This window comes from Naegleria lovaniensis (genome assembly GCF_003324165.1).
Source record: "Naegleria lovaniensis strain ATCC 30569 chromosome Unknown tig007, whole genome shotgun sequence".
Classification (NCBI taxonomy): domain Eukaryota; phylum Heterolobosea; class Eutetramitea; order Acrasida; family Naegleriidae; genus Naegleria; species Naegleria lovaniensis.
Window position 1 is genome coordinate 414,396 of NW_025407829.1, and position 24,225 is coordinate 438,620.

Consider the following 24,225-nt stretch of genomic DNA (forward strand, 5'->3'; position numbering starts at 1 on the left):
TCCCCAGCTTCAAATTCCATAAACAGTTCTAAGAGTGAAGAGGATGAAGAAGGTCGTAATCAGAAACGCGTTGTTGGATCCATTCTTGGTGGTGGAGTAAATGAAAGTTATCATTCTCTTTCCATTGAAGGTAAAACCAATTCCATCCATAATTGCAACCATCCTACAACTGCCACTACAACAAATACTACCACGGAAGCGACGACAGAAATCATTCTTCAAGGAGGAATGCTCGCACAATGCACAAAAAAGATCTCACACAACTCCTCACCCAACTTGACTTCACATTTGAGCTGCAACCACACCACGTGTTCCTTTCATGAAGCATTGTCTTCTTCAATGATGGACACAGCCAAGAATCTATTCTCTGGCGGTGTCGACGCCTCTTGTTCGAATCACACCACCCCTTCTGTACTACTCAATGAAACAAACCATGTCGCAACACCCCTTTCAGCATTATCAACCCCAACTTGAATCAAGGCATGATTGAACAATCACCGAATAGTCCTAACAATCACACAAAGCTTGATCATAATCTTGATATTGAATCATCACCCTCTTCGTTATCACATTCTCATCAGACTTGTGCTGTGTCCAATGTGATTCACTTTTCAACCATGAGCAGTCCTTCCAATGATTCATTCCCTTCTCCTCAATTGAACATTCATCATAACGAAAGTGGTAATAATAATAACAATGACACAATGAATCGATGGAATGGTTGTGGTGCTCCAAAGAACCATTCCATCGAGACAGCATCAGTGGTACCACAATTACAACCTCAAGAATTGATCAAGACTGATTGCTCACCAACTCCATCGAATAGAAGAGGTGCTTCCTCAACAACAACCTCAACCAACCACTCTCAAGCCATCATGTCCTTCGTAGATGAAACTACCAAAGTCAAATGCAAAGTCAAAATCAATAGAAGAAATAAGGAATATAATATTAAAAAGACAAGACTACGTAAGCCTCTCCAAAACTGTGCTCTCTTACAAAATTACTTTGAATGGAATAAGGCACAGAATTGTAGTGAAGAATTAACTGTGTACAAAATGTTGGAACCACCGAAACAATCATCTGTACAACCACTACAACACTACTCTACATCCTTCTCAGATGTACCCCCTTCTACTTCATCCTCAACGAATTCCAGTGGAGGTGGAGGAGGAGGCTGTGGAAGTGTTAGCCTTCCGAATAATACCACCACTCTTAATAATGATCAACCATATGGTATGAATCCACAAGAGTATTTCAATAGGAGCTCTCATGGTTGTCCTCCTCAAATGAATATTGTTCCAGAGTATTCTGTTCCTACTCGAGAATCACCAACATTCTCTTCACCGCACCACCCAATCAATCTTAACTCTCCACCAATGAGTCTCATGGGAACTGCAAGCAATAATCAAGACATTCGAATGGCCACTCCATCCATCTCTGAGAGATCAAGTAAGAAGAAGAGATCCAAACACTTGTTGCTCAGCACCACTGCAAGCTCATCTCCAAATATAGAAAAAGATTTGGAAAGCAAACAAATTGTGACTTCAGAAAAGGTTAAAATTCAAAAATTGCGTTCGAATACGAGTTCGAATTACATGTCCACAACAACCACCATGGTGACTTCCTCAGCAACATCAGCAGGTGCTTCATCAACACCACCTCGTCCAGCTCATGGATCCATGCTTGCCCTCCTCTCGAATAGTGGTCATTGCAGAACTTCTCCATCCTCCTCCAACACTACCTTCACCAATTCATCATGCAGTGGTAGCAGTAGTAGTGGAAGTGCAACAGGTGTTATGAGTGGAGAAGGTCAAGCACTTCCAACATCATTCCTTCATGAAAGTAGTAGAAGTAGTAATTATAGTCTTGTTGGTATTGGTTCTGGTTCTGGTTCTGGTGGTGGTGGTATGGATAGTTCAACTTTATGTTTCAGTCGAGTCAATCATGAATGTCCATTATCACTGGCATCACAACCAGTATTCATGAATCGATCGTTTAGAAATAATCATCAAGATTCATGTGCTGTAATGACTCACACTGGTCATCCCAACAAGCTTTTGAATCAACAACAAATGGAACATGAACAACAACAACAAATGGAAATGCTTTGTAACATGATACAATCCGCCAGGTCTCAACATTCCCACGAGTTCAACATGGTGAATCCAACAACAACAACAAATTCGTTACAACCTCAGCATGTGACTCATCATCCCTATCGAACAGTCCATGTTCCATCAACGACAACAACTGTAAATACAACTTGTAGTGTTCCACAACATGTACATCCTCTCACTGGAATTTCTAACTTTCAACAGGAGCAGCAGCAACATCCAATTGTACGCGAATATGGACAGTATTCTCAACCTCAATTACATCAAACTATGAATACTACTCCTACACTTTTGAATTCATCACCTTCGTCATTCATGAACGATCCTTTTAGTCAAAGAAATACTTTGAATTCTCAGCAACCGTACCAAAGGATGAATTCCTTTCCGAATGAAACACTTAACACAAACGTGATCGTTCAACATGTGGATGCAACAACTACTCATCCTTATTTACAAGTACCGCTGGATTCGTCACAATTTCAACAAACTGGAGCTTCTCAAGCAATGAGTGGCATTTGTACCACGAACCAAACCACAGCAACAACACACTTTCAACAATTACACCCAACCCCCAACGCTCAACCATTCCCAACAACTCATAATCACCACCACCTCACAGAAAGGAATGCAAATGAGTTTTGCCTTAGCAAATTGGTTGAAGTTGTTAATTCAATTTCAATACCAAGCGCAAACTCTGCAGAGGGAGAAAAATTGAAGGCTATTTTAGACTTTATCACTACGAGGACCGAAGAAATTCTCTCTACAACCAATCATAAATTGACGCAACAACAAGAAGACAGCATATTTGAGCAAGCGTATCAACGTATTCTGTCATCAAACATGACTTCTTCAGAACAATTTTCTTCAATTTTGTCGTTAACAGTTTATTACAAAATGAGAAGAAATGAACGAGACAAAGCAGACGAAGAAGAAAGGAAAAGAGGACCACCACAAAACCAGCATGAATATTTATAGTGGATATCGAAATGAACATTGCGTTGTGTGACTTTCTTTTTATTAACAATGGAATGAACCAAAGATCATAATAAACATATTCATGACAACATATATTTGCTTAATCTTGAGCTTGGTGTGAAAAGCCTTCTCACTATCACAGACAACCAGTAAATTGGCAACAAAGATTTAAAAACCACCAACAATAAAGAGACATGCTCAACGGTGCCAGCAGATAATTGAAAAGTAAGTTCTCACAAATGATGCTTTGTCCAAAGTCTCCGTTAATCGAGCTAAGGGTAGTAGTTGCCATCGCCATAGGTACTGAAAATTCCACTATTAAAGAGAGTTATAAATTGTATATCATTGACTCATTATTGACATGATACAAACCTAAGATGGTAAGAACAAGAATTGGATCAGGAGGGAAAATTTTCCAAACTACAGTTCCTAAATAAACAACCCCAACTCCGCATAGAGGCATGACCGCTAATTTAAGAACAATACTAATAGCTAACGCCAGAGGATTGTTGAAATTAATAAACTTTTTTCTAAACCACTTCAACAGGTATAAAATATTAAGGAATTTTTTCAGCCTTTTTGACAGTGGCAATGAAGATTCATTCTCATCAACGGACGATTTGAGAGAGGCTCTTAGTGTCGTTGCCACGTTTGCACCTAAAATGAGCATTGAAATTGGAAAAATGGCACTATCCTGTGTAAATACTTCCAGAAATTAACTAAAATCAGGCTTACCTAGAAAAAAGAGTCAATGTGTGTACAAATGCGCTAACTATCATTGGTGGGTCAGTGATTAAAAAAGTTTTCACAGGTTCAATAAGTCCAATAATTGTACCTAAGAATAATGCAATTACAGGAGCATTGATGGTTTGTTTAAGAATAAATCGTGCTCGTTTCATCCTGTCGTTATTGTAAAAAGCTGTCCATTTTGCAAAAACAGAGCTTCTTTGTTGATTTGTAATGCTTGGTGACTCTAAATCATGAAAAACGCCAGATTCTTCATGCACACTTCCATTGTCCAAATGATTGGACTCCTCGTTGTGTTGACGTACTTCGGTGTGATGTTCGTTTTCAATAGATTTATGCTCTTTCAACTCCATGCTTAATGTACTGTCTTCAAATTCATGATGAGTATGATCATAATGTTGTAGCTCTGTTGTTCCCACACTTTCATTGTCCTCATGATGCTTTATCATTTCAGCATGCTCAGACATATCTTTGGAAGGTGATAAAGAAATTTCATCTTCTTCTTTCTTGGGTGGGGATAAGGCTGTCAGACCGTAGCTCCAGAATAGGAATATTGAAGGAAGAGTGTACACATTAATATACGCAATTGCTTGTTCTACAGCCTTGTCCACATCAATATCAAACAAAACACCACCTGCTGAAATTTTACAAATAGCACTCATAAATACCAAAGGTAATGTCACTCCGTTATTAAATGTTTGTGTAACATGTTGTACTTGTTGCTGTTCGTAGGATAAGGTTCCTCTCCAAAACTTTCGAAAAAAAACAATTCGTCCAATTATGTTTCCCAAAATGGTCTGTATTAGATTGATGATTGGTAACATCCACAAATGAGAAAGAGCCTCAATACTAATCGCTCTAGACAAGGCATGTAAATTAAATGTTGGGCTGAAAACAGTGAAAATAAGTTTGCTCATAAACTGAACACGTTCGGGGGTTAAGACTCCAACAAAAACAAGAACTGCTCCGATACTACAAGCTATTACGACTTCTATTGTTGCAGATAGGGAAGTCATGAAGAGAAGAATTGTAACATTGGTATCGGAGTGTGTTGAATTTGAAGTTTGGTTTGATGCAAGCAAAGAAGGAGTATTATAAAATTGCTGTGATGATCCGCCAGCAGCATGCATTAACATCATCAAAGTGTTGCGATAAAGTGCTTCCGCTGCTGGGGAGGAATCATTGTGAAGTACGGGGACAACAATGCCGTCCATTTTTTAAATCCAACGAAAGTTAATCCGATCTTTCCTCAATCATTTTGAATCCTAATTACATGTGCGTCCCCACAAGAATTATCGTTTTCCATTGACTCGTTGTAAGCTGGAGCAAAAAACTGGATGCGAACCTTGAGGATAGTATAGTTAAGATAGGAGAGTTGTTCCAGTTTTTTTACACCTTCCAACTGGTACTGGAAAAGAGGGAGATCAGTTTTTAAAAAAAAATAAATAACATTCATCCTGTATCGCTGTTGAGAGACCAGTGTACAAGCCTCATCATCGGAATTCATCATGTCCAAGAAAAAGACCACATCAAACGAAGAAAAGTTAGATATTTGTGTTGATTTCTTTCTGGAAAATAGGGAGCCTTTCTCATTGAAAGAGTTGGAGAAAAGGCTTCCCAAATTCAATTCGGCCATCAAATTTCCTCTAGTTAAAGATTTACTCACTCAGCTCACCGCTGATTCTAGAATTGATACCGACAAAATTGGATCATCAAATCAATATTGGCTATTTCCGAGCGCAGCTAGCGAGTCTAGAAAGAGAAAGAAACAAGAGCTGGAAACACAACTAGAAGCTGAAAATGTAAAGAAAAAAAAATTAGATGAAGAAATTGAAGAAGCTGAAATTGGGAAGGAAGACAATGAAGAAAGAAGAAATCTTCTAAATGAACTGGAGGAAATAAGAAAAGAAAGAGAAGAAGTCATGAAGCAACTCAAAAGATACGAAGATTTAGATCCCGAATTGATTGAAAAGATCAAATCTGATGTGTCAGTTTGCAAAGATGCTGCTAATAGGTGGACCGATAATGTTTTTTCGCTTGTCGGGTATTGCAAGAAGAACTTTAACATGGATCAAAAATCAATTTATGAAAGGTTTGAGATTCCAGAAGAGTTTGATAATATTGAATAAATGTATTTTAAAACCAGTAATTTAAAAAATTAAATGTATTTTAAAGCAAAATGCTGAATTTCGATTTTTTATTAAATTAAATAAAAGTTCAATCATCAAAAAAATGGGAAACTCCGAAGTCTCTCTGACTTTCAAAACACTTTCTAAAAAACAATTTCAACTCACCTTCAATGCGAGCGATACGGTGCGTAAATAATGATAATCAGAACAATGTGAAGCCCGAACTTCATATGTATTCACTTGTGATTAATTGTGTTTATTGTTAAATTGGCAAAAAATTTTCCGAACAAATCAGCTCGAAGTGGTGAAAGAGAAAGTAGCTGGTCATGAGAATCTTATACCATCTACTATTAAGCTCATTTACCAAGGAAAAGAATTAACAGAAAATTCTAAAACATTACAAGATTTAGGCTTTAATCCAAACATATCAATAATCGTAGTTGGTAAAAAAGTGCAACCTCAAAATGTAAACAATACCACATCAAATGTAAATAGTAATACACCAGTTGATGAAAATAGATCTACACTACCTTCAACAAAAGAAGACATTGTACTTTCGAAAATTAATGAAATTCAACAAAGGGCTGAGAATTTAGAAAAAGAGGTTCAAGCTTTGAAAGATAAACGAGAAGAATTAGGGGAAAAGAAATACGCCTTTGAAAGAAAGAAATGTGATGAATATTTAACACGTTGTTTATTGGATTTAGATGGTATTAATGTTGACGGTAATGAAGAGCTTCGAAAAAAACGAAGGACGGCAATTGTTTTTATTCAGTCAGTTCAATCTTTCATCGAATCCAACCTTTGAAGAATAAATGTTGTCTTCGTCAGCCATAAACCATGTTCATATGAGGTAGACTGAACTTGCTGTTGTTAAAAATAGTTTGCAAAAAAAATTTTAGCAGCATATTGTCTCTTGTGCTGCAACACATCATCTGTAACAAAAATTCCAAACATCAAGAAGGTATGTGCAACAAAGAATTCCTCTGACTCATCATTCATCATGGTATTTTGTAAATCATCAAAATCATTTAATTTTGATATTAAATTTGACATGGATCTTTTGATTGTATGGATGATGATCACTGATTTAATGATCTATTATTTACGATCATGATGATGTTAACAATTACCACTACAGAAGGAAAATGACTTTAAAAATTCCAAAGAGTATCCTTGCCAAAACGAAGGAAATGACTCCGGATGAGGCTAACAAAATCATGGGTACCATTACTTCTGCCATTGATGACATTTACAATGAAAAGGCTACAAGTATGGACTATCAAAAGTTGTACGAGTAAGTATCTCAACTCGTTGTACATGTTTATGAATGATCGATGATATCAATTACCATGTATCTAAACTTTGATCTTTTCATTGGAACAGTCTTGCCTATCAATTAGTAACCAAGAAGTTTGGTGAAAAGCTTTATGACAAGGTGCGATCTACCATTTCGAAACACACACAAGGTGTTTGCAACGATATTAGCAAACAAACAGATACAACTTTCCTTTCTTATCTATTGAACGTATGGAAGAAATATAGAAAAGCAGCATGTACTATTAGAGACTTGCTATTGTTTTTGGATGAACAATGGGTTGAGCGTCAGTCAACTCATGATGTCAAAATCAAAACTGTTTTTGAACAAGGTATTTTCATTTTCAGAGAGGAAGTTTTGATCAAGTTGACAGACAGAGTTCAAAGAATCATGCTCACAATTATCAAGAAGGAAAGAGATAATGTAGAGATTGCAGACAAGTTTTTACTTCGTAGCTTGACACAAATGATGGTTGAAATTGACAAGGAGAAAGTTTACATTCCTGTATTTGAAACTAAATTCTTAGAAGAATCACATCACTACTACAAAATTGAGGCTCAACAATTCTTTGATAATTGTACAGCTGTAGATTATCTCAAGAGAATCCAAGTTCGTTTGAAGGAAGAGACTGAAAGAGCTGAACGTTGTTTGGATGGTGACACAAAGAACAAAATTGAAAATGTTATCAAGGAAGAGTTCATTGAAAAGTATAAGGAATCAGTTGTGAAGAAGGAAGGAAGTGGTGTTTTGGTAATGTTAAAGGATAAGAAAGATTCCGAATTACGTTTGGTTTACGATGTTTTGAGTTTGGTTGAAGGTGCATTGGAACCAACAATAGAGATTTTCCGTGAATACATTACCGAGCAAGGTATGGCAATTGTCAAAGACCAAGAAAAGGATAAGGACTTTTTAACTTTGGTAACTGATGTCATTGCTTTGAGAGTTTACTATGATGAATTGTTGTTGCGTTCTTTCAGCACGAGACAAGGTGCTGCAACTGTTGGTGGAGGTGTCAGCAAGACAAGAAAGACTAATACCTTCATTCGTGATAAGGACTTCTCTAAAGCTACAAAGGATGCTTTTGATAAGATTGTGAATGCGAATGAGCGTTTCCCTGAATATCTTTCATTGCTATTGGACAAAAAGCTTAAGAAGGGTAAACAACAAGTTGAAGAAGAGCAACTTGATCAATTCTTCGATAACGTAATTATGGTATTTAGACATGTCAAAGATAAGGATGTGTTTGAAAAATACTACAAGGAACATTTAGCAGTTCGTCTTTTGGAAGAAAGATCTGCCTCTGATGACTCTGAAAAATCTTTCTTGACAAAGTTGAAGGCAGAATTCGGTGTTCAATTCACTACTCGTCTTGAGGGTATGTTCAAGGACATCAAGTTAAGCAAAGATTTGATGGTTCAATGGGGTGATTATAAGGAGCAAAAGACTATTCCAATTGACATGAACGTTCAAGTTTTGACTCAAGGTTATTGGCCAAACACTACTACTTCCAAGTGTGAATTCCCTGAACAAGATTTGAATATTTCTGCTGATATGTTTGCTAAATTCTATTTAGGTCAACACAACGGTAGAAAGTTGACATGGCAATACAATTTGGGAAATGCTTCTCTCATCATGAATGGCTTCCCTCAAAAGTACGAATTGTCTGTTTCTACATATCAAATGGCAATTTTACTTTTGTTCAATGAAAAGGAAAAACTTTCCTATGGTGAAATTGAAGAAGCAACCAAAATTTCCTCTTATGAACTCAAGAAGAATATTGCTCAACTTGTAAAACCAGTAGATGATGGCGAACAATACAAGAAGTACTCCAAGATTCTTGTTGCCAAGTCTGGTACTGAAGAAGCAGGAGAAGCCAAGAAAACAGGTTTGGATAAGAATACAATCTTTGTTCCTAATACCAGCTTCAAATGCAGAAAGTTAAAGGTTGCAGTCATGCCTCCAATCAGTAAGCAAAGTGATGAGGGAGCTCAAAAGATCACTGAACAAGTAGAGGAGGAACGTAAGATGGTGGTTGATGCTGTCATTGTCCGTATCATGAAATCCAGAAAAGTTTTGTCTCACCGTGAATTGGTTTTAGAAACTACCAAACAACTTCAACAAAGATTTATGCCTGCTCCAACTTTAATTAAGAAGAGAATTGAAAACTTGATTGAAAGAGAATACTTGGAAAGAGATGAAAATGACAGACAAACTTACAAGTATTTGGCTTAATTAAACTAATTATTTGTACTAAGGTGTTGCAATGAATGAGTGGGTGGGAAGTGCTAGTGCTTGTCTTGCGTTAGAAGTACTGTCTCTGTCTTTGGTGCCCTGTCGCTTGTAAAAAAATGCTCATGTCCCATGGCCCCAAACACTCGGTTGTTTGCTTGGTTATTTTGTGTTTAGTGCTAACCAACGTCGCGACTCTCTGTTTCGGAAATTATTTCCAAACAATAGACGCCATGAAACCAAACTTCAACTTTATCAAGGACAACTATCATGATTCATTTAAACATTTAGAGTATGGTAATGTGCTGAACATGATGCTGGCAAATCCATTGATAACAAAGACAAACTCTTTAGCTGGTGTTTCTCTGTCTAATTTTTCACTAATTCCTGCCTATCAAGCATGGTCTCACTCGATCAAAAATCACATTTTTGAAGATATTATTCAAAGAGATTGGGCATTTTCGTGTTTGAACATCTTTCACGAAAAGCCGTCAAAACGCGCATTGACTTCACCATCCTCATCAGCCTCGAATGAGGAATCACTATTCGAAAAATTAGCACAAAGTTTGGAAATATTTATTATCAATTATGGAAGTTTATTGTTTCACACGTTTAATCAAGTTGAAGAGAGTCAAGTCATGGTGAACTCGGTATCTCAGAATGGTGAGTTTGAATGGAAATGGATACATGTTTGGATGGGATTTCTGTTTGAAGTCGTTGGGGACCCTCGTTTGTTATTTGATGAGGATGACGTACACATTCAAGTGTTAAATCATCAACTTGATGTCCTTGAAGAAAACTTTGTTCTCATGTTTTTGAAGAAGTTTAAACCAAAACCTGTGTTTAACTTTCAATATGCTCCAAAATTTGAGAAATGGTATTTATTAGGACGGAGATGGAAAATTGATGATTGCAAAGCTACATCAATCGAGAGCATATTAACCACACCTTATTCATTAACTAGCACGTTGCCAACACGTACAACTCTGAAAATAATGTCATATAACATTCATAATTATGAGGGAAATTGGAAATTGAGATTGTTTAAAATTCTTAAAACCATTCGTAGACAAAATCCTGATGTCATTTGTTTTCAAGAAGTACGTCTTGATGAATATAAGGAGCTTTTCAATAGTGAAAATGATTTCTCAGCTCACGTTTTACAGGATCATCATCAAATCAGTCATTTGAAAAAAGCTCTCACTCAATTAGGATACATTCATTATTTTCACAGACCTGCCATGTCTTACTATTCTCCACACTTCATGTCAACGAATGGCTTTCCTCCAATGATGCACGAAGAAGGACTTGCTATTTTTTCTAAATATCCAATGATTGAATCTGATCACAGGTTGCTTTACAGAGATGTAACAGACCCATCGACACATCAAAGAATTTCTTTGAGAAGTAGAATTATAATTCCCTTCCATAATGATGCTAATTTTATAACAGTGGACATTTTCAACACTCATCTTTCGTTAAAAGAGCATGAAAGAAATCAGAATGTTTTGGATCTTTCCAATTTTGCCAATCAAGTAAGTGTACATATATCTTCAACTCTTGAAATTCTTTCATGTACTTCAAGGTGTTGAATCATGACGAGTCCAATTCATCTTGTTCTCTTTTTCAGCCCTCTTTTCAATTGGTTTGCGGAGATTTCAATTTGGAACCTCATGAACACGCCTACTCTCTTTTACAAAGGAGTGGAGATTGGAGAGATTCTTTTGAAGAAGCAAGAGCTTTACTTTTCAATAACACCAACAAGTTAGAAGATTTTGATGCTCATCACACTCTCACATTTAGTACGGATGAAACGTTTAAAAAGAGAATTGATTACATCGTGTATCGAACAATAAGGCAGTTCAACACGTCCAATGATTTGCAAGTGAAGGTCCATTCTTATCAATTGGATGGAAAGGCTTCAGAGTATTACTTTGAAGAGACTAATTACAAGGCACCTAGTGATCATCATGCTGTCATTACTGAGTTCACTATTGAAAAAGTTTAAAAAGGATTGTAACAAGATTCTTCACTCGATGTTGCTCATTACACAATTCGTGTTGCTGGTACATTTCATAAGACAGACCCAAGCAAACCTCTAAAAGACAGTGGCACATTTTGTAAAACAGGCTGTTCATCCAATGCAACTGCAGTTATTTTTAATCGGTTCGTGCACAAACTTGCACTCCTTCAAACACCAAGATGAGGAGTGAGCAATTTAATGCAAACGCTTTCAACCATGATCATGAACACAACAGAAAACAATACATCAACAGCTCAAGTCCACTATTTTCTCGTTCCTTCAACAATGTCCTCTCCAATGGAACATCAAGAAGAAATTATTTCAACAACAACTGTTCAAGCAGCAACCAATGAAGGTTTCGATTACAGCAAATTAATAGACCAGTTTGGATCCGAACCCGTGCAACAAGATTTGATTGAGAGATTTGAAAAATTAACTGGTAAGAAAGCACATCCCTTCCTTAAACGAGGTATCTTCTTTTCTCATCGAGACTTACACAAATTACTAGATCATTATGAAAACGGAAAAATGTTCTATCTCTATACGGGACGAGGACCTTCGAGTGACTCGATGCATTTGGGGCATTTAGTTCCTTTCATGTTTACCAAGTATTTGCAAGATGCATTTCAAGTACCTCTCGTCATTCAACTCACAGATGATGAAAAGCATTTAATGCAAGAGTTGGATTTTCAACAAGTCCGAAATATGATGATTGAAAATGTAAAGGATATCATTGCTTGTGGATTTGACATGAGAAAAACCTTTATATTTTCTAATTTTGATTACATGGGGTATTTGTACAAGACGGTTGTACAAATTGAAAAATGTGTCACAACCAGCCAAGTGAAAGGAGTGTTTGGATTCAATGATTCAGACAACATTGGAAAGATGAGTTTTCCGGCCATTCAAGCAGCTCCTTCTTTTTACACATCGTTTCCACACATTTTCTCAGTCCAGCAAGATGCCTTTCAGAATTTAGAGTCGACAATGAAAGAAAACAATGGCAAGAATATGGACTCCATCATGTGCCTCATTCCTTGTGCCATTGATCAAGATCCATATTTTAGATTAACAAGGGATGTAGCTCCCAAGTTAGGTTTTCCCAAACCTGTGCTCGTTCATGGAAAATTCTTACCTTCGTTGCAAGGTGCCAAAACAAAAATGGCATCTTCAGATAAGAATTCGGCAATTTTCTTGACCGACTCAAATGCTGTCATTGCTTCCAAGGTTGCTGGCTCATTTAGTGGTGGTGGTGCTTCGAAAGAGCTTCATGAAAAGTTTGGAGCAAACCTAAAAGTCGATGTTCCATTCAAATTGTTGGAATTCTTTTTAGAAGATGATCAACAGTTGGAGCAAGTGAGAGAAGAATATTCAAAGGGTATCATGTTGACTTCTCAAATTAAGAAATTAGCATTTGAAGTGGTTAGCAAATTGGTAAAAGAGCATCAAGAACGAAGAGCCCGTATCACTGAAGAAGAGTTGAAGGAGTTCATGTCAGTTAGAAAGCTTGACTTTTAATAGAATGACAATGTTCCAAACGTTTGCACCCGAACAAGCATGATGCTCCAATTAAAATTCTTGTATTTGACATTTTCAACAAATCGTTTGAAGTTTTTTGAAGGTGAAAAAATGAAAACATCAGCAAAGCAACAACTTGCTGCTGTATTGCAGAATGATGAGTATTCATCATCATCCGAAGATGAAGAGACCACAATGGCTGACGATGATTATGTTTTAAACGAAGAGGAAAGCATTCCGCCTGAAAGTGTTTTAGACGGAGAACAATCAAAAAAGCATAATGTATGTTTTGTGTTTACTTCAACCATGTTGATGGAAAAGATCATTTTGGCTATTTTGATTTATTAATTTCCGATGACTTTTATGTGTACAATTTTTCGAATGAATATACAGATTGATTCGGATGAGGACGATTCAGATGATACAGACTCTGATGAAAATCAATACAATCCTCTTGCAAAAACAAATGCTAAAAAACAAAAAGTCAGCAGCTTTTTTCCAGCAGGAAGTTCCTCGGAAATGAATCAACAACAAGATGAAGAATCCGATGAGGAGTCTGAATTTTCTGAAGACTCTGATCATGACATGACCGCAGTGAAAGACTTGATTAAAAAAGCCTCTTCACCGTCAACATTGGGTCAAACCGTAGCACATGATGACGACGACGACGATATTCAATTAAGTGATTTAATTTCATCAACTCAACATGGAACCGATACAAGGTTAAATGCCGAAAAAACTCAGAAAGAATTGAAGAATATTGAAGAGTTGAAGAAAATTGACAAGCAATATAAAAAAGGAGCTGGACTATTCTATGCACTTGAAGATACAGAAATTCAAAATGAAGAGAGGAGAGCAGCTTTTGATATTGTAGATGAAGGAATGGAAAAGTGGCATTCCATCGTTGAAACAGTTGAAAATTCCAGGCATGTTCCTCTTATTTACAAACATTTGCGAGACAAAACAGAAAAAGAAAAAATTTTGGAAAAAGGAATCAAAGGAAGTGGTGTATTCGATGATACCTCAGAGATTGAATTGATAAAATCATTTGAAGCCACCAAAAAACAGTTATCTAACATGGATAAAGAGTCTCTAGTTGCAAGACACAAGGAAATTTTGGAAAAGAGGATAGAGATGGAAAAACAAGCAAAAAAGAACAAATGGCTCAAGAATATTAAGAGCAAAACCTATAGAAAAATTTTAAAAAAGCAAAAAGAAAAACAACAAGAATTGTTAGAAGAAGAGCAAATGAAGAACATGGATGAGGAAGAATTAAAGCAGAAAATTTTAAAGAGAGAACGAGAAATGATCACCGAGAGATTAACTATGAGACATAAAAATACATCCAAGTGGGTGAGGCATGCCATGAAGCATCAAGTTCACAATACTGGACTTAGAGAAGCTATTTCTGAGCAATTGAAGGTTCATTCTGACCTTGTTAAAAAGCAAACAAAGAAAGAAAATGAAGATGATAGTGATGCTGAAGACGAAATGGTTGAACAATTGTTCCAAAAGGATAAACAATCTAATCCATTTGAGACAATGAGACAGGTTGTCACTGAGGAAGAAGGAGAAAAGACAGGTCTTTATGGAATGAAATTTATGAAAAAAGCAAATGAAAAAAGGAAACAAGAGCAATTAGACTTAATTAATCAAATGGAAAAGGATGTTGGTGATCACATTGGCATTTCTTCAGCTCAAGAAGAAGAACAACCCTCAGGACGAATGCAATTTGAAAAAGACAATAAGAAAACCAACTCTCGGACTGTGCAAGAAGACATGGACTCTTCTGACGACGAAAATATAGAGACAAAATTTGATAAGAATACCATCGTAATTCCAAAGACAACTGTAAAAGTTTCCTCACAGACTCTTAACGAAAAGACTGGCATTGAAAAAAAAACAGCAAGCACTACAACACAACCACATCCTTCAAGTGGTAGTGAGAATTCTGTACTCAATACAACCAAGATCATGTCTAAATCCTTTGGATCTGTATCAGAACCATCGAATGACGCGTCAGACAAGCAAGTAACAGTGACGAGTATCTCAATGAAAAGAAAACGTACAACCAAAGAAAACCCATGGCTGAATAAGGGAGGAAAGACAAAAAGTAGAGACAGTGATACGATAGAAGATGAAATCTCTAAAAAGAAGAAGAAAATGAATAAGGATGTTGCATCAAAGATTTTGATTAGCACTGATGAATCAAAATTAGGTATTGAAACCAATGATACTTTGATTCAGGAAGATGCACATGTTGAATCTACAACAAATGTAACCAAGTCAAGTAAAAAGAATAGAGAACAATTGGAATTTGAAAAGAAGGTTAAGCAAGAAGCATTCGCAGGTGATGATTTGGAACTTCAATTTGCTGAAGATAAGGAAAAAGCCATTAACGAAGAAATTGACATGCCTGATTTTTCAACAACATTTAAGCCTGGTTGGGGATCATGGGCTGGTTTTGGACGTGAAGAACAAGTTAAAAAAGATTTGGAAAAGAAACAACGACAAATTGCAAGAATTCAAAAGAAAATTAGAGACGAACAGATTGAACAACGTACCGATAATCAAATTAATCATGTAATTATTAGAGAGACAGCGAAGGTTCCAGACAAATTCCTCATTCCGGTGTCCAATCAAATTGAAGCTGCTGTTGTTGATAGCGCCTTTGCTCATCCTTTGGGTCTCGAGTGGAATACTTTGAAAGGACACAAGACACAAATTGCACCTCGTGTTAATTTACAAAGTGGACATATTGTTAAGGCTCTGGACTATGAGACTATGCAAATTAAGAGCACCAAAGCAAATACTCAAGATCCTCTACTCGACGTGAAAAAAGCTGCCAAACTAGAATCTGCTAAGGAACAACGATATCAAAAGATTAAGGAACGACTAAAGGACGATTATGAAACGGTTAAATCTAAACGACAGGAAGACAGAGAAAAAGCGGACAAAGAAAAAGAAGAAAGCAGAAAACGTTATATGGCAAGATGGGAAAAGGATTCTGACGAGGAATAAAGATTGGTTGTCTTTGCAGGTGATCAGATAACTGTAAATGATGACTTTGGTGTATTTCTCTGCGTCCTTAGTTTCAGGTTGAATGGTGTTGAGAGTACGTGGCCAGGAACGAACGGCCAATCTTGGCTCCTGCACTACAACTAGGCACAAAGTCCACGTTCAAAATTGTTTGCAAATCTATTTGATTTTTGCAATTTTTCAAGAAACAAAAAATAGCACAACCTCTTTGCGTTGGTAGAGGACCTAACCACTGGTATTGAAATAATTCGAACAGCTTTTAAACATGAGACCCGACACATCACTGAGCCTTTCAAACGTTATCAACTCCAATGAAAGGAAAGCCAACAACATTTCGAATCAAAACAACAACCACATCGATATGCCCGATCATCAATCTCAAGGAAGCAACAGCAGAAATAGTTCCTACCAGCACTCGAACTCCATCTCCTCCACACACATACCAATCTATCAACCACTCAGTCAAGAAATACAATCCAATCGATCGATATCAACAAATGAAACTATTCTTTCGGATCAACATTCTCAAGAACAACAAAATCTCTTAATCGAAATTGGTGGTTTGAAATCCTTGATGAAACCTTCTCTAAAGAAGAAAAGGGATGAAGAGAGCACAAACCAACTCATCATCGATGATGATTTGGAGGAAATTGCATTCCCGAACTGTGTTCACCTTAAGAAGAGTCCCGAAAAGAAAATATCGAAACGAACTTTGGTGGAGCATTTGCACAGCAAAAATCGAAAGAAAAATGTAAAGAGGAAGAAGAAGAAGGATTGAGCTGGCATGGAGCAGTTGAGAGGACATTACGGAACAGGTACGTGAATGAGAATGATTGAAATTTTCATGTACGGAAAAAGAGATCGTGAGAGTGTTGCAACTCCGAAAATTATTATTGGCCAATTATTCTCACATTTTCAAAGAAAACAAATACTTTCATTCCTTCTCGAGGGTGATGCATTTTGAAAATTGGTGAGATGACAAGAAGATCATGTACAAAAACCGAGCAAATAATAACAACAGCAACAGTGAATGCCACATTGATCTTGTTATTCATCACGCTTGTACAATGGATTCCGTTCGTTAAAATGTCGTCGGCACAACAACAACTCAGTTTCACACCTCACTATCAAATCACAACAGGTATGTAGATCATGACTATGGAACAGTTTGATCATTGTGTGTAGTCGTTGGTAATGGAGAAAGTAATTTTGCTGGAGATGGCTCGAGCTCCCTATTGGCAAGTTTAAATACTCCAAGAGACTTGTTCCTTCAAGAAACTGCACCGAACACGCATATGTTGTATATTGCAGATACCAACAATTATGTTATACGAACAGCCATTGTGAATTCGACCATTGAAACAATCGCTGGTATTGGAAGATCGGACGGGTTTTCGGGCGATGGATCATTGGCGACCAATGCCAAGCTCAAATCTCCAACTTCTGTAACAGTATTCAAAGGTGATGTGTACATTTGTGATTCACTGAATAATAGAATTAGAAAAGTATCGTCCTCGACTGGATTTATTTCTACCATCGCTGGTAATGGTGTGAAGGCCTCCACTGGTGATGGATTGCAAGCTCGATTAGCAAGTCTAAGTCTTCCAAAATATATTTTCTTTAATGCTGCTGGCGATTTGTTTATTTCAGAATATGAATCAGATAACATTCGAAAAGTACATGGAACGACAGGTGTGATTAGTACCATTAACAAGGATACTTTTGACAAACCACAAGGAATGTATATCACTTCCAATAATGATATCTATGTTGCAGATAGTGGAAATCATCGAATTAGAAAAATTCTTCCCAATGGAAATGTTGTGAATATTGCAGGAAATTCGAAAAGGTAGGATTGGTAATTTTTAACATAAGGGTGAATTAATTTTCATGTACCTTCTCTTGAATAGTGGATACTCTGGGGATGGACTTGTAGCAACGTCTTCCAGTCTAAATACCCCACGAGGAGTTTTTGTAAGCTCACTTGGGGAAGTATTTATTGCAGATACAGCCAACAATAGAATTAGGAAAGTTACAAACAATGGATTCCTTGTGAACATTGTTGGAAATGGAAATCAAGGTTGGTTTCAAGATTGTATTGCAATGAATATTCTAATGATATCGAAATATTTTCATTTAGGAAAATCAATGGATGGCCCTGTGACATCTAATTTTATGATTGCTCAACCCGAGGCAGTAATCGTTGCTTCAAATGGAGATGTTTATTTTACAGATACAAACAACCACCTTGTAAGACGAATTTCCTGCCAAGACGGTTATGTTGGAAGTCAATGTGAAATACCCATTTGCTTCAATGTTTTAGGAAATGATACCATGAATGTTTGTAATGGACAAGGACTTTGTAACTCTCCTGACCAATGTGAATGCAATGGAAATTACACAGGACGTACTTGCAATATTAGTGTGTGTTATGGAATTGCTTCAAATGTCGATTCTGTATGCAATGGGCATGGGCTTTGTGTAGCTCCTAACCAGTGTAGGTGCAATGAAAATTATATTGGACCAAATTGCTCGACTCCAATATGTTTCGGCAAGTCCATACTAGGTTCATCATTACCATGCAGTGGTCATGGTGCTTGTAACTTTCCAAATGAGTGTACTTGCTCATCTAATTTTGTTGGAAGAGAATGTGAATATCCTATTTGCTATGGCTTTCCATCCAATGACACGGTCAAAAGTTGCAGTGGAAATGGTGTATGCGTTGATTTCAATAATTGTTCATGTTTGGAACAGAAATATTCAGGCCCTAACTGTGAGATTCCTATTTGTTTTGGACAAATGAAAGAGAATGCTTGTTCTCGACATGGTACTTGTATCAAACCTAATGTTTGTGAGTGTGAAAATTCTTATACTGGATTGAGCTGTGAGATACCCATTTGCTTTGGCCTTCCTCAAAATCATTCTCAGGCCTGTGGAGGAAATGGTTTTTGTTCAAAGAAAGACACTTGTTCGTGTCATGAGGGTTACAAGGGCGAACAATGTAAAACTGCAATATGTAATGGATATGGAGCTGATGACACCAAGCGAGTGTGTAATGGCTTGGGAGTGTGTATCGCTCCTAATTTGTGTCAATGTACAACAGGGTTCGCAGGTAGGTCATTTATTTTGACTCCAATTAATCAAATACTGATCCATGTACAATATTCGTAGGTAATAACTGTGAGACATCTATTCAACTTGTCATAATTTTAGCAGCAGTGCTTGGTCCCATTTTGCTTGTCATTGTCTGTGCACTGATTGTTGTTCTTTTCATATCAGCAACCATGGCTAGAAGATTATTAAACAAGCGAAGGGCAGAAAGAGAATATGCAAAAAAGTTGTTAGAAGGAGAAATTGCCCTTACAGACTCATTGATTGACTTTGAAAATTATAGACCATCAGAGTCGTATATCATTCCAATCGAAGATGTAAAATTGATTGCTCAACTTGGTGAAGGTTCATATGCCAAAGTATTTAGAGGTATTTGGAACAAGACGCCAGTTGCAGTTAAAGTAATTACTCTTGATATATTAGAAACGGACGAAGAAGATTTTAAAAAAGAAGTTCGAGTCATGAATTCACTTTCTCATCCCAACATCGTTGCGTTTTATGGCTTGAGCATGTGTGAAAGAGAACGGAGATTAATTGTTGAGCTTGTTGATGGAGGAAACTTACAAAATTTCATTTATAATTTGAAAATTGGAAATATGAAGGCCAATTTTGGAAGGAAAATTAAGATTTTACTGGATGTTGCTAATGGATTAACTTACTTGCACCAAAGAAATCCTGCTGTGGTACATAGGTGAGTTTTAGAATGATATTGTATTGGTTCATTGATGTTTTTCAGAGACTTAAAGCCTGCAAATATTTTAATGATGACAAGCTCGAGCGGTTGCTGTAAGATTTGCGACTTTGGGCTTTCAAAATTTGGCCAATTAAGCTTGGGTACTGTAAGAATAGGGACATTCTTTTATATGGCAGTAAGTACATTTCGGATCCAATGAATATGAATTTCTGGCGTGTCATTTATTTCTACATGTGCATTTCGAATTGGTCAATTAGCCAGTAAGTTTTTTCAACCATACTTCTTAATAACTGTTATTCACAATATCATTAGGAAATTATTGCACCAAAATCTAACGCGATAAATATGAAAATTCCAACCGTTTCTCGCCATTCATCTCCAACAACGGAAGCTGTTTTCACAGAAAATGAAGGTTTCCAATTAGACCAAGTGATTGACGAAGCTGCATTGTTTGAAGATGAAGCAATCTATGGCCCACCTGTTGACATTTATTCATTGGTATTATATTTTGGGAATTATTTTTTGAAGAGAGCCCTTACGAATTTAAAAACAAAGACAAGCTGTGTCTCTACAGGAATCCAGAATTTAACAAACTTCATGCATGTCCAACTCACAAAATTATTAACATGATTTCGTGTGGTCTGAGACCACTAATTCCGTTCAAGTCAGAGCGTGAATGTTGTGAATGGTTGCAATTATATTATGGAGCAGATTTAAACTTTAAGGACTTGTTTCCATTTGTTATTCGCTATTTACAATTAATGAAGATGTGTTGGAAACAAAATCCAGATGAAAGACCTTCTGCCTCGCAAGGTATGTAATCAACATGTTTGGTGGAAAAACAAATATTGATTTGGGTTGAATTTAACAACAACAATAGTTGCAAAGACTCTTAACCAAATTTTAGAAGATTATGAAAATTGTGTAAATATGAGGTGAAAATCTCGTGGTTATTCAAATTATCAATCTGCTCTTTGCTATTTATTTTGAGTCACAAGGTATTGATTGAAATACTGACTCATGCAGTTTGTTGTGTCAGCTTCTTTCTTTTGGACACGCGTCGTTGTAAAGGGTTTGAATGAACAACAACAATCGTTTCAGAAAAAAATCGCAAAGCTAGCCAGAGGCCTTTTTTATTGTTTTGTAGATTTGATTGCATCAAGGTCGTCCTCTTCATCGGTATTACTGTACAATAACCGTATCGAATCATCATCTCACAATAGTGTCTTTTGTGAATATTCTCATCATTTCCCGATACCTATAAACTCTTCATCATGGAAACAGAATTATTTACCAGCTACATTGCTCTGCTGATACATGCTGTAGTACCTATCATAATAGGTAGCAAACAATCTCTTTCATCTGGCCAAGTCGAATCTTTAGAAACAAAGGATGCCTTTATGTTTCCCGTGGTTGGATCGTGTGTCTTGTTCAGTTTATATTTATGTTTCAAATTCTTGAGCGAAGCTTGGATTAACTTTGTCATGAGTGCATACTTTACAATTTTGGGTATTGGAGCTATTGCAACAGCGTTACATCCATTGTTGAACGCCATTGTACCATATCATATGACCGATAAGAGCAAAGAAGGTGCTCAAAAGTATCGCTACACCCTCCGTATTCCTGTTGTTGGTTGGACCTTTGAATTTTCGTTTGTTGACATTATTGGAACAATTATTGGAACTATTGCTGGTGGTATTTATATTTACACAAAACATTGGATCACAAACAACATATTCGGAGAATGTTTCTCGATGGTTTCAATTCAATTAATTCAGTTAGGATCTTACAAGGTTGGAGCCATTCTTTTGATTGGTCTTTTCTTTTATGATATTTTCTGGGTCTTTGGAACTGAAGTCATGGTCACAGTAGCCAAGAAATTTGACGCTCCAATCAAGGTTGTTTGGCCTAAGGCTGGAGGCTTTTCTCTTTTGGGCTTGGGCGACATTGTCATTCCAGGCATTTTTGTTGCTCTCATGCTTCGATTTGATTATTATCTTTACAAGAAGTACAAGACAGGAGCCTTTTCCAAGACCTATTTCATTGTCACATTTATTTCTTACATTATTGGATTGGTCCTTACCATTGCTGTACTGCACATTTTCCGTGCCGGACAACCTGCCTTATTGTACATTGTACCTTGTGTTTTGGGAGGTTCTTTTATGACTGCTGTGTTTAAAGGACAAGTTAGCGAGTTGTTTGCTTATCATGATGACAAGCTTTTAGAAATTGAAAATCCAGAGTTAGCCGAGCAAAAGAGAAGAGCTGCTGAGGAAAAGAAACAAGATTAATTTATTGATATTTTTGACCAGTCTGGAGCGAATAATAAATTGATATTCTTCAAGTGCTCTCGTCTGAAGTGGTGTGTTAATACGTTCACAGACTCCGTTAGTGCTCTCCCACGAACAAACTCCGTAGCAAAAAAAATGGCGTCAAAACTGACCTACTTGTCCATCATCACGATGGTGTTAATTGTTATTCTTTTGAATGCGACTTCATCACTCGCCAACAAATTAACTCGTGAACAAATTAAACGATCAGTATTCATGAAAGGAAGATCTCTCAACGATGAAGAGGGATATATGAAGAGAATGGCTGAACATCCAATTTATTCTAAACAACCTGTTTCGATCGAAGGAAGAGGACCTGTGATGAACGCTGATCAAAATCCTTTTGCTCATTCTGGCTTTTTCACAGTCAACAAGACAGTGGGTGGACAAATGTATTATGTATTCTTTGAATCACAAGACAAAAATCCAAATGCTCCCATCATTTTGTGGTATGTTTTGAAACTTCAACGAAGAGTTGGTACTAATTTTGAATCATTTTTGCTGTGAAATACTGTGACATTTAGGCTCCAAGGTGGACCAGGTAAGTTTGATGACTGCCAATATTGGCATTGTGTGATGAATGTAACGTTGACATGTAAATTCCCAACACTTTCCGATCAGGTTGTTCAAGTGCTACTGGAATGCTCTTAGAGATGGGTCCGTATCGTATTAATCCAAAAACCTTGGACTTGTATCCAAATCCTAACACATGGAATCAAAAGGTGAGTCATGATTCAACATAACAGCATTGTTTTACTGTTTAATTCCCTTGAAGTATGCTCTTTTATTTATTGACAACCCATTGGGCGCAGGCTTTTCACACATGCAAAACCCACAAGGTATGTTTTGAATTGTGAAGAGCTTTACTATAGAGTTGGTACTAATTTTGAATGAATTTCACTGTGAAATATTGTGACATTTAGGCTATGTTCACAATGAAGAACAAATGGCCAACGAGCTCTATTCCATGTTAATGCAATTCTTTGACTTGTACAAACAATATCAATCCAATCCATTCTATGTATTTGGTGAAAGTTATGGTAAGTGATTCGCAACATGTGGAACGAACGATTGTGTGACATTACACAACAATGAAAAATTTGTTCTAGCTGGAAAATATGTTCCATCCATTTCATACAAGATTGCAAATGAAGGTTTCAAGATTAATCTTCGTGGATTTGGTATTGGTGATGGATTGACTCACTCATTGGTTCAAATGACAAACTATGATCAATATGCATATTCTTTGGGTCTTATTGATACTAAACAACAATTAGAAATTCAAAAAATTCAAGACAATGTTAAATCTTTAATTCTTCAAGAAAGATGGTTTGAGGCAACAAGCGCATGGGATGGTATCATGGCCGCTTTGAACAATTACACTGGAGGAATTAATGTTTATGATGTCCGTGAATATGGAGATTATAACTTTGACTATTATTTGGCTTTCCTTAATCTTCCATCCACTAAGGTATTAATGCACACTGTTGGAATTCAATACAATGATTGTGATGCTAAAGCTTATAGCGCCTTATATGCTGACATGTCCAAATCAGTCAAGTACAAGGTTGAGAGTTTGTTAAATAGAGGAGTGAGAGGTATTCTTTATAATGGGCAAGTGGATTTGATTATTAACATGGTTCAAACCAAGTGGATTGAAGAAATGAATTGGAAATTCTCTTCAGAATTCTATAATGCTGCACGAAAGCCATGGACTCTTAATAAGAAGATTGTTGGCTATGTGAAACAATATCAAAATCTCTACAAAGCTGAAGTGAACTTGGCAGGTCATCTCAGTCCAATGGTAAGTATTAATGAATTTGTGTTGAAACTACAATTTTAATATATTTGTGATTTTCTGCAATGTGCTATAACACCCATTGCTTGGATGTGAAACTATTGTTGATAATAGGATCAACCTGAGCATTGCATGACATGGTAACTCGATTCATTGAAAATAGACCTTTTTAATTGACACGTGTTAACCTATTAAACAGA

General features: G+C 36.6%; 12 protein-coding genes across 12 annotated transcripts; 11 read left to right on the forward strand and 1 right to left on the reverse strand.

Moving 5' to 3' along the window:
- Positions 1–482: 482 nt before the first annotated feature.
- C9374_014028 (uncharacterized protein) lies at positions 483–3,089 on the forward strand (the record flags this gene model as incomplete). The annotated part of the gene is made up of 1 exon (XM_044689971.1): positions 483–3,089. One exon carries the CDS (start codon positions 483–485, stop codon positions 3,087–3,089), a length of 2,607 nt encoding a protein of 868 aa, XP_044553460.1.
- Positions 3,090–3,225: 136 nt separating this feature from the next.
- On the reverse strand, positions 3,226–5,050 carry C9374_014029 (uncharacterized protein; the record flags this gene model as incomplete). Its single annotated transcript, XM_044689972.1, has 3 exons — positions 3,226–3,404; positions 3,462–3,778; positions 3,825–5,050. The coding sequence occupies 3 exons, from the start codon at positions 5,048–5,050 to the stop codon at positions 3,226–3,228; spliced, it is 1,722 nt and encodes a 573-aa protein (XP_044553461.1).
- Positions 5,051–5,344: 294 nt separating this feature from the next.
- Positions 5,345–5,965, forward strand: C9374_014030 (uncharacterized protein; the record flags this gene model as incomplete). Its single annotated transcript, XM_044689973.1, has 1 exon — positions 5,345–5,965. One exon carries the CDS (start codon positions 5,345–5,347, stop codon positions 5,963–5,965), a length of 621 nt encoding a protein of 206 aa, XP_044553462.1.
- Positions 5,966–6,068: 103 nt separating this feature from the next.
- On the forward strand, positions 6,069–7,117 carry C9374_014031 (uncharacterized protein; the record flags this gene model as incomplete). The annotated part of the gene is made up of 4 exons (XM_044689974.1): positions 6,069–6,149; positions 6,261–6,739; positions 6,868–6,929; positions 7,107–7,117. The coding sequence occupies 4 exons, from the start codon at positions 6,069–6,071 to the stop codon at positions 7,115–7,117; spliced, it is 633 nt and encodes a 210-aa protein (XP_044553463.1).
- A 41-nt stretch (positions 7,118–7,158) lies between these two features.
- On the forward strand, positions 7,159–9,515 carry C9374_014032 (uncharacterized protein; the record flags this gene model as incomplete). Its single annotated transcript, XM_044689975.1, has 2 exons — positions 7,159–7,262; positions 7,352–9,515. 2 exons carry the CDS (start codon positions 7,159–7,161, stop codon positions 9,513–9,515), a joined length of 2,268 nt encoding a protein of 755 aa, XP_044553464.1.
- Positions 9,516–9,745: 230 nt separating this feature from the next.
- On the forward strand, positions 9,746–11,520 carry C9374_014033 (uncharacterized protein; the record flags this gene model as incomplete). Its single annotated transcript, XM_044689976.1, has 2 exons — positions 9,746–11,047; positions 11,098–11,520. The coding sequence occupies 2 exons, from the start codon at positions 9,746–9,748 to the stop codon at positions 11,518–11,520; spliced, it is 1,725 nt and encodes a 574-aa protein (XP_044553465.1).
- A 237-nt stretch (positions 11,521–11,757) lies between these two features.
- Positions 11,758–13,053, forward strand: C9374_014034 (uncharacterized protein; the record flags this gene model as incomplete). The annotated part of the gene is made up of 1 exon (XM_044689977.1): positions 11,758–13,053. One exon carries the CDS (start codon positions 11,758–11,760, stop codon positions 13,051–13,053), a length of 1,296 nt encoding a protein of 431 aa, XP_044553466.1.
- Positions 13,054–13,164: 111 nt separating this feature from the next.
- On the forward strand, positions 13,165–16,074 carry C9374_014035 (uncharacterized protein; the record flags this gene model as incomplete). The annotated part of the gene is made up of 2 exons (XM_044689978.1): positions 13,165–13,335; positions 13,447–16,074. 2 exons carry the CDS (start codon positions 13,165–13,167, stop codon positions 16,072–16,074), a joined length of 2,799 nt encoding a protein of 932 aa, XP_044553467.1.
- A 379-nt stretch (positions 16,075–16,453) lies between these two features.
- C9374_014036 (uncharacterized protein) lies at positions 16,454–16,870 on the forward strand (the record flags this gene model as incomplete). Its single annotated transcript, XM_044689979.1, has 1 exon — positions 16,454–16,870. The coding sequence occupies one exon, from the start codon at positions 16,454–16,456 to the stop codon at positions 16,868–16,870; it is 417 nt and encodes a 138-aa protein (XP_044553468.1).
- A 308-nt stretch (positions 16,871–17,178) lies between these two features.
- C9374_014037 (uncharacterized protein) lies at positions 17,179–20,836 on the forward strand (the record flags this gene model as incomplete). Its single annotated transcript, XM_044689980.1, has 9 exons — positions 17,179–17,233; positions 17,278–17,941; positions 18,003–18,172; positions 18,233–19,204; positions 19,264–19,894; positions 19,940–20,072; positions 20,210–20,395; positions 20,665–20,710; positions 20,778–20,836. The coding sequence occupies 9 exons, from the start codon at positions 17,179–17,181 to the stop codon at positions 20,834–20,836; spliced, it is 2,916 nt and encodes a 971-aa protein (XP_044553469.1).
- A 335-nt stretch (positions 20,837–21,171) lies between these two features.
- On the forward strand, positions 21,172–22,188 carry C9374_014038 (uncharacterized protein; the record flags this gene model as incomplete). Its single annotated transcript, XM_044689982.1, has 1 exon — positions 21,172–22,188. The coding sequence occupies one exon, from the start codon at positions 21,172–21,174 to the stop codon at positions 22,186–22,188; it is 1,017 nt and encodes a 338-aa protein (XP_044553470.1).
- Positions 22,189–22,323: 135 nt separating this feature from the next.
- C9374_014039 (uncharacterized protein) lies at positions 22,324–24,169 on the forward strand (the record flags this gene model as incomplete). Its single annotated transcript, XM_044689983.1, has 7 exons — positions 22,324–22,676; positions 22,752–22,768; positions 22,849–22,949; positions 23,003–23,066; positions 23,151–23,267; positions 23,337–24,031; positions 24,140–24,169. The coding sequence occupies 7 exons, from the start codon at positions 22,324–22,326 to the stop codon at positions 24,167–24,169; spliced, it is 1,377 nt and encodes a 458-aa protein (XP_044553471.1).
- Between the last annotated feature and the right edge of the window lie 56 nt (positions 24,170–24,225).